The sequence below is a fragment of the Artemia franciscana genome, chromosome 1 (assembly GCF_032884065.1).
Source record: "Artemia franciscana chromosome 1, ASM3288406v1, whole genome shotgun sequence".
Taxonomy (NCBI): Eukaryota; Metazoa; Arthropoda; class Branchiopoda; order Anostraca; family Artemiidae; genus Artemia; species Artemia franciscana.
In genome coordinates, this window is record NC_088863.1 from 15528886 (window position 1) to 15544542 (window position 15657).

Genomic DNA, 15657 nt, shown 5'->3' on the forward strand with positions numbered 1-15657 from the left:
CTTTGGAAAATCATGACACAAACAGTAGTGTTTAATTTATTCATATACATCCTCTAGTTGATCTGATAAATAACATTTCCCAATAAATCATTTCTATGCACTTTCACAGCGTTTAGTAAAATTTTAAGAGCAGAAGTAGTAATAGAAATAGCCCCGAAAGTTTGAGCTTAATGCTCTCTTTCGTTCTTGGTAAATTGTTGAGATGTCTAATTAACAACCAGTATTTTAACACTGCGTTTTGATTTAATTTCAAAGCAGCATTTGGTTTTAAAGCATATTGGGTAAATTAAATAACTATTGGGGTTGAAGTACCCAATAAAGATAAAATTTGTAGACCGTTCAGCTATCATAACCTTCGGCATAGTCGTTTGTGTCTCTCAATATTTCTCCCAAAAGACTCGTTAGATTACGAAAGATCCCTTAATTTAAAGAATATGCGAAGCGTTCCTCACTAGCTTCATTCGGGTCTAAAAAGTATAATTGGCCATATGAAGGTGGCTTAATTTCACCTTCAGTAGCTTGTGACGGATGTGCCACTAAACTAATTTTGTGATAAATTCGTCCAGCTACTTTAAAACTAAACATATAACGACTACTTATGGTTCGATCATCGCTGACGTTGAACGAAGCTAGAGCAAAACAGTTGATAAAGCGAACTGTTTCATAAAAGCTTTCAATGGAGAAGATCGGAAGTCGCATTACTGTATATATTTATGAAGTGGATTAGAGCTAATTGAAGAATTCCTTAGGAGCCCTTTAATCGCAATCGGACCTTTTGCGTCCGACCGGACGGAAAACGGTTACTTCACTTTTAGCAGCATTAAAGACTAACCCGACCTTATCAAATTCATGAAAAAAATACACAAATTATCATCAATCCTTGAAACAAGAATACATTCGTTCAGAATATTAATAGTGTAATTGACGAGCAACGTATCAATATTCCGATATATGCAACACATTGTGGCCCACTCGGTAAAATACAACTTCTATTAAACAGTTCGTGGTAACGAACTGTAGTAAGGAGCGACTCTGCTCAATAGTAACCTAAACTCTAAAAAATGGATTTTCATAACAATAGTTACATTAAAAGAATCGCATTTTGATGCTGATATTAAATATATAAGTTTCATTAAGTTTAGACTTACTCATCAAAAGTTACGAGCCTGAGAAAATTTGCCTTATTTTAGAAAATAGGGGGAAATACCCCTTAAAAGTCAAAGAATCTTAACGAAAATCACACCGTCAGATTTAGCGTATCACAGAACCTTACAGTAAAAGTTTCAAGGTCCTATCTACAAAAATGTGGAACCTTGCATTTTTTGCCACAAGACAGATTACAGGTGCGTGTTATTTCGTTTGTTGTTTTTTTTTCCAGGGGTGATCGTATCGACCTAGTAGTCCTAAAATGTCGTGACAGGGCTCGTTCTAACGGAAATTAAAAGTTCTAGAGCCCTTTTTAAGTGACCCGAAAAATTAGAGGGTACCTAGGCCCCCTATCACGCTCATCTTTTTCCTAAGTCACCGGATCAAAATTCCGGGATAGCCACTTTATTCAATATAGTCGAAAAACCTAATAACTATGTCTTTGGGGACGACTTACTCCCCCACAGTCCCAGTGGGAGGGACTGCAAGTTACAAATTTTGAACAGTGTTTACACATAGTAATGGTTATTGGGAAGTGTACATACGCTTTCAGGGGTATTTTTCTGGTAGGGGTAGGGGTTGAGGGGAGGGGGTTACGCAGAGTGAAATTTCCATGGAGGAATTTGACATGGGGGAAGAAAATTCTCATGAAGGGGGAGCATGATTTTTTAGCACTTTTTTTAAAGAACAATGAAAAAATGAATATGAAACAGTTATTTCAACTGAAAGTAAGGAGCAGCATTAAAAGCTTAAAACAAAAAGAAATTATTACGCATATCTGGGGTTCACGTCCTCCTAATACCTCGCTCTTTGCGCTAAATTAATTTTATTAATTTCTACTATTTATTATACGGCCTTTGTGATTCAGCGGTCATTCTTAAGGAATTGGGACAAAATTTAAGCTTTAGTGTGAAGATCGAGGTATTGACGAGGGGATGAACCCTCTCATATACGTAATAAAATCATACGAATATAGAAGTTCGTTATGTAAGTTAATTCGTAAGTTGCGTATATTTTTATAGATAAAAACGTTCGTAAAAATTAAAAGTTCTAGTTACCGTTTTAAATAACCAAAAAATTGGAGGGTAACTAGGCCTACCCCCGCTCTTTTTTTCTGAAAATCGACCGATCAAAACTATGTGAAAGCCATTTAGACATAAAAATAAATTAATATGCAAATTTCGTTTTAATTATTCATGTGCCGAGAGCCAAAATCCAAACGTGCATTAATTCAAAAACCTTCAGAAATTAAATAAAAACAACAAGTTTTTTTTTAACTGAAAATGATGAGCGATATTAAAACTAAAAACGAAAAGAGATTACTCCTTATATGAAAAGGACTGTTCGCGTCTCAACGCCCCGCTCTTTACGCTAAATTTTTTCACTGTTTTAAAAAGTAGAGTTGAGAGAAAGAGTCAAATTTTAGCGTAAAGACTGGCGTGTTGAGGGAGGAACAGTCCCTTTCATATACGGAGTAATTTCTGTTCGTTTTAAGCTTTAATATTGCTCCTTACTTTCAGTTAAAAAAAAACTTGTTTTTTTGGTTTAATTGTATAAAGGAGGCGAAGCACTGGAGCTTCATAAGAAGGTGTATACCGCCGTACTGAATTAAGTGATGAATTTATCTTTATTCTCAATCCGTTATTCATATCCCTAGTCCAGTATTTTTCAGCCAATTGTTACTGTCAACACTTATGGGACAAATCAAACCACTAAAAGAGGTGACTTTTTATGTAGCGTTATTACAAAAAAAAAGTTACCGATATCTTTTTCCTTTGCAGAGTTTCATAGTTTTCAAACAAACTGAAAACTAACTAACTAGAAAAAAGGTATTGTTTGTCAGTGAAAGGTTTGAAATATTATGGATATTAACCCTGAGGTTTCGTATTCTCCAGTAGGAAATGCTGCTAAGTTTCTACATTGGCGACATAGGAATTATCATTATTATTATTATTATTTTATTTCCCAAAAGACACACATAGTGCTAACATGGAGTAATGACAAAAAAAAGGAAAAAGAAAAGATACATTCACTTAAATCTCACAACAAAAAAGCATTCAGTAAACTATTTTCACGATCTAGCGTATTCATAAAGCGAGACCGGCGTTCTTCAATGACTCCAAATGGTTGCGCTATACCAAAACTAAACACAAGTCGGCGATTGCTCTTCCGTAGAGGGATACCTAAAAGGAACTTCGCATATCGGAAATATAGGCTAATAGCTGTTTTTTCAGTTTGACTAAAAAGTTCCCAAAAGGGTGCTAATGCTAGTAGATGGGGTACAGCAAACACAATGTACATCCTTCCTAGAATTGCCCGCTTATACCTGGATTTACATGAAACAAGTAGTCCATACGTCCTTCGGAGTCTTTCACTTAAAAACTCAAGCAGTAGGGTCCTAGTATGCTCTAAACTGGAGACAATTGGCAAACCAAGGTAAGTAATACTAGAAGAAGGCTTTGAAAGATGCGAACCAAGGCGAATATTTTTAGCAGATAAACAACCAGTCGACTTTCCTTCTATAACAACTTCACTCTTTTCTGGGTTAAATATAAGACCAATCTGTTTATACTCATAACTTAAAATATCAATATTCTCTTCTATACCAGCATACGTCCTACTTAAATTCGACACGTCATCTGCATAGTTAGCAAGCGACAGATCAAGGCCTCTAAAAATGAAACTAGTTACAACCTTTGTTTGGGCCTCCACTACACTATTATTATAAAGAGGAGGGGATGAAACACCACCCTGTCAAATACCTTTCCAAACTCTTCCAAACTCTCCATTAGAAACTGGCAATTTTACAACAAAGTACAGTACTATACATGTCCCTATCTACACGGACTATTGACCGATTCAGACCACAAGCCTCAGCACTCAGCAACAGCTGGGGATGTATTCCTGAATCAAGTGCTCGAGAGACGTCATGCCCAGCCATAATCACCGTTTCACCACATTTTTCTATTTCTACCAGAACATTTGCAATAATTGTATGGACATGTTCTCGGCTATAACACTTTTTGAAACCAAACTAATGGTATGGTCTGGAACAAGTTTGATTAATATTATCAATCACCAACAGTTCAAACAACTTACACAAAATCGGCGAAACAGTAATTGGCCGGTAAGAACTACACCTACTTTTATTTTTCCCCTTCTTAGGAACAGGGGTAATAACACCCGCACAAAATATATCTGGAACTACTCCACAATTAAAAATCTTTTGATACAGCAGCTCCAGATGGCGAACTAAAAATTCAGTACCGTAAAAATAAAGTAAGTACAATCCGCATAGCTCATCAATTCCGCGCGATTGTTTCTTTTTCACTTTCTTTGTACAATCACGGATATTTGAAGCAGTTACAATAAAACCTATGTCACGAGAATTTCCACAAAGAGCTTCATCTAGTTGAGCCGAGAAACTGTCCTCTAGGAGAGGATCGGGTGGTGAAAATTCACTAGTAAAATAATCCGTCCACTGCTTTTCACTTGGGAGTACAGGCAAAGAGGGATCACTAGCTGCTTTCTTTTTATTCAAAAATTTCCAAATTTTATTGGGATTATCTTTTAGTCGCTCAGATAAACTGTCAATTACCGTAGTCTTATGCTTAGTCAAGGCTTTAGAAAACTTACACTTTGCAAACACCAGTTTCATATACAGGTCCGTAGCAGGGGCTCTCACATTCATTCCATATACCGAATCAAAACTTAAGATTTGTGAAACGCAGCCACAAGATCGGGGTTCACTGACCACATGGGCGCTTTTCGACGCAACACGAATCCTCCGACGAGGTACAGCTAAGGCTTCCAGACTACGTAGAGCATGAGTAATAACGTTCACGTAGAAAGTCGCTCAGATAAACTGTCAATAACCGTATTCTTATGCTTAGTCAAGGCTTTAGAAAACTTAAGCTTTGCAAACACCAGTTTCATATACAGGTCCGTAGCATGGTCTCTCACATTCATTCCATATACCGAACCAAAACTTAAGATTTGTGAAACGCAGCCACAAGATCGGGGTTCACTGACCACATGGGCACTTTCGACGCAACACCAATCCTCCGACGAGGTACAGCTAAGGCTTCCGCAATACGTAGAACATGAGTAATCTCTGAGCAGTAAATATTTTTCCTGGGTTAAAACTTCCACTCCGTTACACATTCCTTAAGCCCCTTCACTACAACAGGAATGCAAAGTGAGGGCCATTAATCTCAATTTCTGGGACCCAATGAGGACCCCGACTCCGAGATTTTCACCCCGGAGAAAAACAGTGGAACCATTAGTATTTGATAAAATAAACTTTTTAAGTTTTAAGCCAGGGAGGGGTAAATTAATATTAAATCTCCCATTAGTTCGTAAAAACCTTAATATAGGTCATGCGGGGTGGTAGCTTCCTTCTAACTGCAGGAAAATGTTTTCCTTGAAACATATAAAAATTAAATTCCTTTGCTTACCGAACCAAAAGGTAGAAAGAAAGAGGAGGATCTTGAGCCTAGATGTGTTTGAAGATTACGGCTGCTGGTGGGTAGTGAACCCGCCTCAAAGATTTTCCCCCCCCCGGTCTATATGATATTTACCATATAACAATAGATAAATTGCCTAGAGCCTTTTTAGTTGATGTTTCCCTAAATTTGAGTTTCCAGGGCTTTTACTGGCAATCTAGGGATTTATTTTGGCTAGCGGTGATTATGTTAAACCCTGGCTTATTCTTAGCTTAAGCCATCCTATCAGAGTGGTTAGTGCGCTAGACTTGAAAACCTTTCTCCTTAAAGATGGGCGTTTGTTCTGGTGTCACTGGTCATTTGGTTTGGAACAGGGGTCAGTGGAGTAACTGTTAGCACACACAGAGTCAACCAATCTTTAAATGGGTACTTGGAGAAATCTGCGGAAGGTAATCAGCTGGAATGTGCGAAAGCACAGGATAACTGGCCCTCAGCTACCCATTCACTTCCTGGCTGAAGGGGTATGAAAGGAGATCCGCACCACTGGTAGGAACTGCAAAGTCCAATGCCCAATTCTTTACCTTTTTTACCTTATTAGAATTTGTAAACATCATAAAAATATATTTCGTCACATACTCGCCTCTATTATTTACTTACTTTTTATTTTTCTTATTCTTAGGAAATAGAAATAAATATTACTCCAGCAGATTATTCGTATACGGTCTCCATTTTACAAATAGGCCTAGAGTTTGTATAAAAGCGGTGAAATATTTAAGATATTGTGGATATTTGGAATCCATAACTACAATTATAGTAAACAGTTGAAATTTTGAAAGCAGAATTACTGAGTCCCTCTACCCTCAGGAATTATATCACGCTCTGTCATCTAGTATACCAATGAAAGAAATACTAGTTCCAACCAAAACTATTCACCAACATAAAAGCATTGTAGCTGAATCACCAAAGAAATTGTCAAATTTGTTGTTCACCTTATTACATATCTTAGCGAACACTGCTATGTGCCTTTAAATAACTTTAACCCAAATCAGTACAAGGGTTAATGATAAGGGTAGTGTGTCATAAACTACCTAAATCAAGGTTAATGCCCTAAATACCTCGTGCTGATAATTATTGTGAATAAAAGCAAGGACCGTCAAAAAATTGGAATAGTTTCCATTAAGCATCGGTGGACGTAAGATATCAGCTGGAAGTGTATAAAAATACGGAAAAGGTTAGAATAAAACTTCATTTTGGTTTAGTTTATAGAAGCGACTTTAAAAAAGTATTTCCAATTTTTGACAAAGGAACCATAGGAAAATCTTGTTCACTCAACTACAACTGGAACATTTAATACTTACTAGCTTTCAAGATAATTTTGTCATTTACTAGTTTAGCATTTCTTTTCTATTATTTTAAACAAATACATGCAATTCTGGTGGAAAAATTACATAAATCGGTTCTCATAAACGGCAGATGCAACGTGTCGCTTCTTCTTTTATGGCTGCCTGCTAAACTCAAAGACAGTTTAGACCATTCCATGGAGTAAGCTGGGGTAGTTTTTTGGAAATATTACCCATTCTCCATTTACGCCTTTTCTGAGAAAATTCCCTAGCAAAAGTGAAAATTCCTCCATTTAAATATTTTGAGCAAATTACTCAGAAATTTCGATACAAACATATTGCAGAAGACTCCCAAGCTGAGATCAAAAGAAAAAATATAATTTTTTTAATGTTAACGGTTTTTTGAACAATGCATAGTAAATACTGAAACTGTACCAGTAATTGTGTTTACTGGGATACTTAATATTTCCTTTTATGTTTGCAGCAAATAAACAACGTACCACGCAGGGCCAGATTCAGGAATGAGGGAAGATACTGGGTTTGAACACCTCCTCCCCCCCCCAAAAAAAAGCAACAAATATTTCGCCACCTAATAAACTTGACGTAAAAATGCAAGTAAAAAGAGTATTTAAAAAAAAACTAAATAATATTTTTCTTTACTCGTAAACTGGTCTTGGAAATGTAGTAAAAAAACTTTTATAACCCTCAATTTCCCAACCTTTGCTTAATGAAACAGTTCATAGTGACAAGCTGGAAGAAGCGACCTTGGCTAACAGTAACCGAAACCCTAGACAAGTTTTGATAATACTATATAAAAGTCTACTTTTGATGGTGATACCAAATATATGAAATTCATTAAGTTTAAAGTTACGAGTCAGAAGCTAAAAACCAGATGAAATTTACCTGATTTTTTGGAGAAGAGTAAAAACAACCCCAAGGGGGAAAATTATCTCAATGAAAATTACACCGTCAAATTCATTACACAAGAGAACCCTATTGCGGAGGTTTCAAGTTTCAATTCTCATAAACGTATAATTACCCTTTTTTCAAGAAGGAAGATCACCTCCAAGAAGGAAGATCAACTTTCAAGAAGGGAGATCATCTTTCAAGAAGAAAGAATCCTCCTTATTCCTTTTTATGTTTGTGTTTCATGGGTTATGGTAAACCCATAACCCATAATATTAAAACATATTAAAAGTTCTAGCGTCCTGTTTAATTAAACAAAGAGATTGTGACCTATAGGAATAGTGTTTTATGCCATTTAAGGGCATCAAACTACGATTCAGACCCAAAGAGGGCAGAGATGCAATCGATTAGAAATCCTGAAATAACCTATCGACATTAAATTGTTGAAATACAATATTAAAACAACTGTCAATACTGAAACTTATTTTAAAGTTGTATTTAACCAAGTTGATTCGCTTGATGTTTGATAGAATTATACACAATCTATAATATAAAATCAGTTATTAGGGAGGAGGGCCGGTGGTCATTCCATACGGTGGGAGGGGTTCCTGATACCTCAAAAAATACTTTTTACATAAGAAATTCCAGTTTTCCGTAAGGATTCACGTCATCAATCACTTCACTCACTTGTTACTATAAACGAAATGAAACGTCACAGAAATTATGGCAATCCTCAGGCAATTTTCTTGTGATCAAACAGTTCGTGGTAACGAACTGTACCTAAGGAGCGAATCAGCTCAATATCAACCGAAACTCTATATAATGGAAGTTTGATATAAATAAATATATCAAAAGAATCGGCTTATTATGCTGATTCCAAATACACAAAATTCCTATCAAATTCTATGAACCTGAGAAAATTTGCACGATTTTCGAAAAAGGAGGGAAACATCCATAAAAGTAAAGGAATCTTAACAAAATCATTCCTATGTTTCAAATTCCTATATACAAAAACGTGAAATTTTGTATTTTTTCCAGAAGAAAGATCACTGATGCGTATTTATTTGTTTGCTTGTTGTTGTTTTTTCCAGGAATGATCATACCGAAATAAAAATTCTAGAAGATCGGGAGAGGGTGCATTCGAGTGGATATTAAAAGTTCTAGTATACTATTTAAGTGACCAAAAAGATTTGACTGTCCGACCAGAATTTTGAGATAATAATTCTTTTCAGAATAGTTGGAAAATCCATTAACTATGTCTTTAGGGGTATTATCAACCCCTACAGTCCATGGGGAGAGGCCAGTAAGTTAATTTTTGCTCATTGGTAACGTATAGTATTCGTTATCGAGAAGTATACACATATTTTTAGGGAAAGAGGAGGAATTTTGTGCTTGAGGTGGGTTTAAATTGGAAGGTTTTTGTGTGGGGAGGTAAATTTTTGGAGGGTGAACTTTCAAGGGTAATTTTACATAGGGGGAATTGATATAATTCCTGTCAAATTTTTATTTTTCTTACTTTCTTTTTGCTAACTCAATTTTGCATGCAGAGATGTTCTGAGTTTTTAATGTGCTATGATTTCCGGTGAAAAGTTTCCATGGAAGGAATTGTCGGATTGACTGAAAAAAAACGAAAAACGTCTTTTTAAAACGGAAGTGTGCTAAGGAGAATTGTCAGGACAAATCGTCCGCAAGAAATTTTACGGGGAGGGATTTTCAGCGAGGATGGAACTGTCTGGAGGGAATTTTACGGAAGGAGGGTGTATTTTACGTGGGAGAAAATTTCCACAAAGGAGTTTCTCACGATGAGCGGGGTGTTTCATGGAAAGTGAGCCAGATTTATCAGAATTTCCTAAAAAACGATCAGAAATTAAATAATTTTTATTTGTCTTGGGTAACTAATTATAATTCATAAATATAATTATAAATGAGCTAAATATTAATTAATGACCCAATGAATTAATTATCAAAGCGGTGTAATCAATGATGATTTGGGGGAGTGGGAAGGGGCTAACTGAAATTGTTATGCGTGACGGCGCTGAATTGAATACCTACCCTTAAATCCGTATCAATTTACTTTAGTGCGAACTATTTGCATAGTAAGCCATCAAGCCATCTAAGCCATCTAAGTCATCTAAGGCAAATCTAGCAAAATCATGTAGCCCAATTCATAGGCAGTTTTAGAGGGAGAGGGCGTTTGTCCCGTCGGCAGAGACTTTAGGGAAAGGAAAGATAGATTTTACTAGATGTTTACTAGACATTTACTAGATTTTCTCATCTTAGAGATGTCATCTTAGAGGATGTCATAAATAAGGATTTAAAGGAAATGGGAACTTCCTGGGAGGGTGTAAAGAGGGAGGTTTTAAATAGATTAGGTTGGAGGAGGAGCGTGCGTAGCTGTGTTGGCCTCAGGCGGCTTGGTGCTGCAGTGAGTTAGTAAATGTCTAGATTTTACTAGACATTTACTAGATGTTTTCCAGAGAAATTGCCTACGGATTGTTCTGGGTACCCGGCTGACTGACCGTATTTCAAACAGTAGGTTGTACGAAAAGTGTGGTTCAATCCCGCTTTCTGGGGCTATAATGAAAGAAAGGTTGAGATGGCTAGGCCACGTTCTACGGATGAAGGATGACAGATTACCGAAGATTGTCCTTTTTGGCCAACCGTCTGGGGCTACACGGAAAGCAGGTCGTCCTTGTCTGGGTTGGGAGGATGTCATAAATAAGGATTTAAAGGAAATGGGAACTTCCTGGGAGGGTGTAAAGAGGGAGGTTTTAAATAGATTAGGTTGGAGGAGGAGCGTGCGTAGCTGTGTTGGCCTCAGGCGGCTTGGTGCTGCAGTGAGTTATTAGTAGTAGTAGTAGTAAAGATAGATTTAAATAAATGGAAAATTCTGATAATAAATGAAATTTTATTTCTGATATATGATAATTTTGTTAAGATTTGGCTTGAAAAATTTTTGAAATGGGGGCTGGTTGCCGGAGCCGATACTGACCCAATTAGAGTTTGACAAACTATAACTGTGGAAATCAATAAGATGAGAAATAACTCCAAGAACCATATCAGATTTATTTTTATGTAAAGATAAGTTTGTTTTATTTTTAGCTAGATATCGAGATAGCAAGAATTTGAGAATTTGATTGCCTTGCAATCTGACTGTGTGATCAATAGATGTCTATTGCATGGGTAAAGAAACAAATTCCGCCTTTTGAACTATCCCCTTGGTATTGTGCTTACTAAAGCAAAACAAAAAGAACGGATGGTATATATATCTCAAATATGAAATTGTAAATGTAAAAGTATATCTTGGCAAAATCTATTTAACATAGAATATTAACGTATACTCCGCTCTGGAAAAAAACCTGCCTCTTTCCGCAAAATTCTCAGTCACCTCCCCTCCCACACCCTAAAAGAAAGGAAAATTTCCTGGAAGTTCCAACGCGATTCCCAAGTCGTGAAACAAAGCACGGTATACTTTTCAAATTACAAAGAAAATTGTCAAATTTTAATGACCCCCCCCTAAACACAAGAAGCAAAGTTGTCTTGTCCCCAACCTCCAAAAACTGATGATATTCTCCTCTATCTAGCTAAAGAACTTGTCAAACATCAGGCATAACAAAAAAACATAGCACATACTATTCTAAAGACAAGAAAAAATGATTTGTCCCATTCACCCAAAATTCACTGCCTCTTTTCACCCCCCCCCCCCTTCTAAAAAAGAATAAACTTCAGAAAGACAAACCTGGTAATTCCAACTCAATTCCTGAGCCATAAGATAAAACTGGGTGTAATTACCAAAAACCATTAATAAATCAGTAACAGAGGCACATATGGCCTTTTCAACTATCCCAGTATACCTTTTATAGTAAAAAAAAAAAAATAAATAAAATTAAATAAAAAATAACGAACGGTGTTTATAACTCAAACACAAGATTTTAAATTAACGGAACCATTTGCTATCGTGTGAAAATAAATTTAACAGAACATTAACGTATTCTGTGTTGTAAGCACCGGAAGAAGAAAAGAGTGATCCTTTCCCCCCAAACTCTAAGTCACCTCCCCCCAATCCTCAAAGAAAGAGAAAATGCTTCTGGAAAGTTCCAATTAAATACCAAACCATGAATTACAGTAGGGTATACTTCCCAAATTACACATAAAATTCGTCATTTTTAATACGAAATCCACCCGCCCCCCAACGCACGATTCGAAGTTGTCTTGTCCCTAACCCCACCTCCAAAAAAACTAATAATAATCCCCTCTATCTAACTACAGATTGGTTAGAAAATACAAAAAAATAAAAATAGCTGGTCATTATCCATTCACCCAAGATTCAAAGTCCTTTTGCTCCAACCGTATAAATAGGAAAAGACTAAGAAAAGAAAGCCTGGAACTTCCAACTCAATCCCTGAGATCCTCCTGGGTGTAATTATCAATCTACATGTTAAAATATTCACCTTTTAATGAAATGTATTGACTGCATACAATCTCTGTAATGAAATATAGTGGCTTGCCTAGGAAGAAAGGCAAAAACTCTGCGAACTTGCAAAAACCAACTAACTGATCTAATCTCAGCTAAACGAGGCTGTTTTGTGACCTGCTCGATAGCATTACATCATAGCCTTCAGATTAGCTATTGACAAGCTGTATCTCACGAATACTAAATCACATATAGCACGATATACCATAATGCTTGATTTTTTTTTTCCTAGATGCTTAAGCTACTTTGCCTGACAATATCCGTTGCAGTCGCCTACGCAAAGGAAGCCCGTTTCGTTTTTCTTCCAGTAGTGAACAGACCCACCATCACCGGTGTATCAATTGTCTCAACAACTACAACTGTAACCTCAACACCGTTCTGCTTCACCGTCCAGCCATTGATTTCTCTTACTACTGGTACCTTACTAACTGTAACTACTGATGTTGCTGCACCTGGAAACTGCAGAAGAAGACGCTGGGCCTTTGAAGATCCAGTTGACGAACAACTAAGAACTTTGCTTGAAGAAACCCCCCTTGCTGCAACTGCAATTGAGACATCAAAACTGCCAGAAATGAACAGCTCTGAAGAAGCTGACGGGTTAGTCATTTTTACTGTTTAAATAATAGGCAGTGTTTCTACTCTTCCCCAATTTTTCGGCTTTTCAGTGAAAGAAAAACATCTTCCCGAAAATTAAATTCGTAGATACATGAACGTTAAGGGGAACTATAAATGATTAATTTTCGTTAACGTTAGTTTTCAAGGAAATTTTGGAGAACCTGATTTTTTTTCTAGAAAATCTGGGGAAGACAAAGAACGTTCAGGGATGGTGGAAGAATTGATGATAGGTTATCAAACATCTGGGATGGAGGGGGGGTAGACTCAACCTAACGTCCCGGTTATCATTAGCAATTAAGATGTATAATTAAGAAAACTAGCAATTATTAGAAATTCATTGAGTATGTGTTTATGCACATTAAGGACTTGAAGATCCTAAAATCCATGAGGAGTCTCAAACGCCTCATGTAAAAAAAATACCACGCCCAGTGTTCCGCAGACACATACACATTAAGGAGTTGAACAACCTAAAATCCATGAGGAGTCTCAAACGCCTCTTGTAAAAAAATGCCACGCCCAGTGTTCCGCAGACTTATACACTAGTTTGACATGGAGGACACAAAAGAAACAAAAACTGATATGAAGAAATTTACACGAAACAAGTAAAGTTTTCTTCAAATTTGCTATTTTACAAATTTATGCTATATATTAGTTTAATTTTGTCGTACAATGCTAAAAGGATTCCAGACAACCCAGCTGTTCTTTTTCTGGGGATTGGCTCATCGTTACAAAGTTGACAACCAACCAGTAAAGGTGTGAGATTTTGGAAGAGGAATTTAATTGGTAATTGCCAGGGAAAAAGTCAAACCAATGACAATAATCAGTTTTGTTGGTTTTATTCTTTTACTGAGAGGCCACTAATTTTTGTTGCTGTTGATATACTAAGAAAATACTTATTCAAAGTAGCCCATTATTTGAAATGGGCTACTAATTTTTGTTGCTGTTGATATACTAAGAAAATACTTATTCAAAGTAGCCCATTATTTGAAATGGGCTACTAATTTTTGTTGCTGTTGATATACTAAGAAAATGCTTATTCAAATTAGCCCATTATTATCAATGTTGAACGTCGACAGTACAATTTTTAACAATAAGAAGGCATAGTCTGACAGATTATCAACAAATGTATATCAATTGTTAATGGAACACATTTTAAATCGTGTAAAAATTTATAATGTAGGACATTTTTAGATAAAATTCACCAAAATTAAAAAGTAATCAACTCACAGAATCTGCTATATATGACTGACAGTGTCAGTACAACTAGACAAAATTCTTTTATTTATGTATATTGGTGCAAATAAAAAAAAAGGAAAAAATTATCATGCGCGGCTGCCTAAGATGATAGAGCAATAGACTCCCGAAAGGTCATGGAAGCGAACCAGTTATCGGGCATTTATATTTTGTAGAATATATTTATTCTTGGGTAAAAGTTGCATTTCCGCAGAAGAAATAGGTATCAGACTATTCTAAACGTACAGACAAATAATGATACTGATTAAGAAAGGGAGGGAGGTTCTCTTTGTGAATGAGCAACAAAATTTTTAGCTTTTGAAAGTTAACTCTTTTTTGTTTTACATCTTGGAGATCCATTCAGAACTTTCAGGGACAATTTGCCCTGGGGAAGGGGGCGTGGTGACTTATAAATTTCTATGAAGGGAGGGGGAGAATTTTCCAAGTTTCTTTTTCATGCCTGTTTTCTAATAGGCATCGCCAGTAGTCACTTTATGAAGGATTTGAAGTCAAAAACGATGTAAGTTTTATTTCAAGTCACCCCAGAATTCAATTCAACCCTTCAGATACAACAATAGGTGTCAGTACCCAACATTAGGGCAGTGGTTTTCTAAAGATTGGAGGTTGATTTCCAGCTTACAAATGCTTTTCCGTATTGTAAATGATAGACAATAAATTACTAACAATAACTTTTAAAAACAGGTCTGGAGACGAAATAGTTTCATCAATGGAAAATGATCAAGTCAGCCACGAGACAGAGATGGATGGGCGATTCATCAACTTCTTTGACTCCACTGTGAAAATAATCACTGCCATTTCAACACTAACTGCAAATGCCCCCACAAAATCGCTGACAGTCAACTGTACTCCAATCAATGCAAATGCCATTAATGCCTGTTGATTTAATTAAGTTTTGTTTATTTATTCTATTTATTAAAAATCCCTTAGAATCATATCATTCCGTCAATTACTACCAATACTAACGTGGTAGTCCGATTTAGCTTAGCGGCAGGGCATTTATACTTAAAAAACATCAATGTTTGCTTTCATGTACAAAAAAAAATTGTTTTTATCTTCATTTAATTTATTTTTAGAAAGTGCAGTATACTATAAACAGCACAGTAATAGGCTTAAGAATGTGGCCTAACACAACCTTGGGAATCTGTAGATTTTTAGAAGGCTTAACCGTTTTGGGCTAAACGGAAATCAGGTTGTCCTCATCTGGGGTTGGAGGATGTCATAAAGAAAGGTTTAAAGGAAATGGAAACTTTCTGGGAGGGTATAAAGAGGGAGGCTTTGAAGATATTGGATGGGGGAGGAGTGTGCGTAGCTGTGTTGGCCTAAGGCGGCTTTGTGCTGTGGTGAGTTGTTAGTAGAAGTAGTAATATTTTGTATCTTTAGCCAAAAATATCTCAGACTTTGTTGTTTATGCCATAAAACGATCCTTTTTACTTACTAAAGTTAAAACCTCTTCGGTGGAGTAGTACTGAGTTAGTTG

At 36.3% G+C, this 15657-nt stretch overlaps 2 protein-coding genes across 2 annotated transcripts in view; one reads left to right on the forward strand and one right to left on the reverse strand.

Annotated features, from left to right (window-relative positions):
* LOC136026247 (type II inositol 1,4,5-trisphosphate 5-phosphatase-like) overlaps positions 1–15657 on the reverse strand; it is a 106528-nt gene that overhangs the window by 25536 nt on the left and 65335 nt on the right. The gene's annotated exons all lie outside the window — the stretch shown is intronic.
* Positions 6742–15114, forward strand: LOC136026253 (uncharacterized). The gene is made up of 3 exons (XM_065702631.1): positions 6742–6822; positions 12544–12908; positions 14862–15114. Exons 2-3 carry the CDS (start codon positions 12544–12546, stop codon positions 15058–15060), a joined length of 564 nt encoding a protein of 187 aa, XP_065558703.1. The 5' UTR covers positions 6742–6822; the 3' UTR covers positions 15061–15114.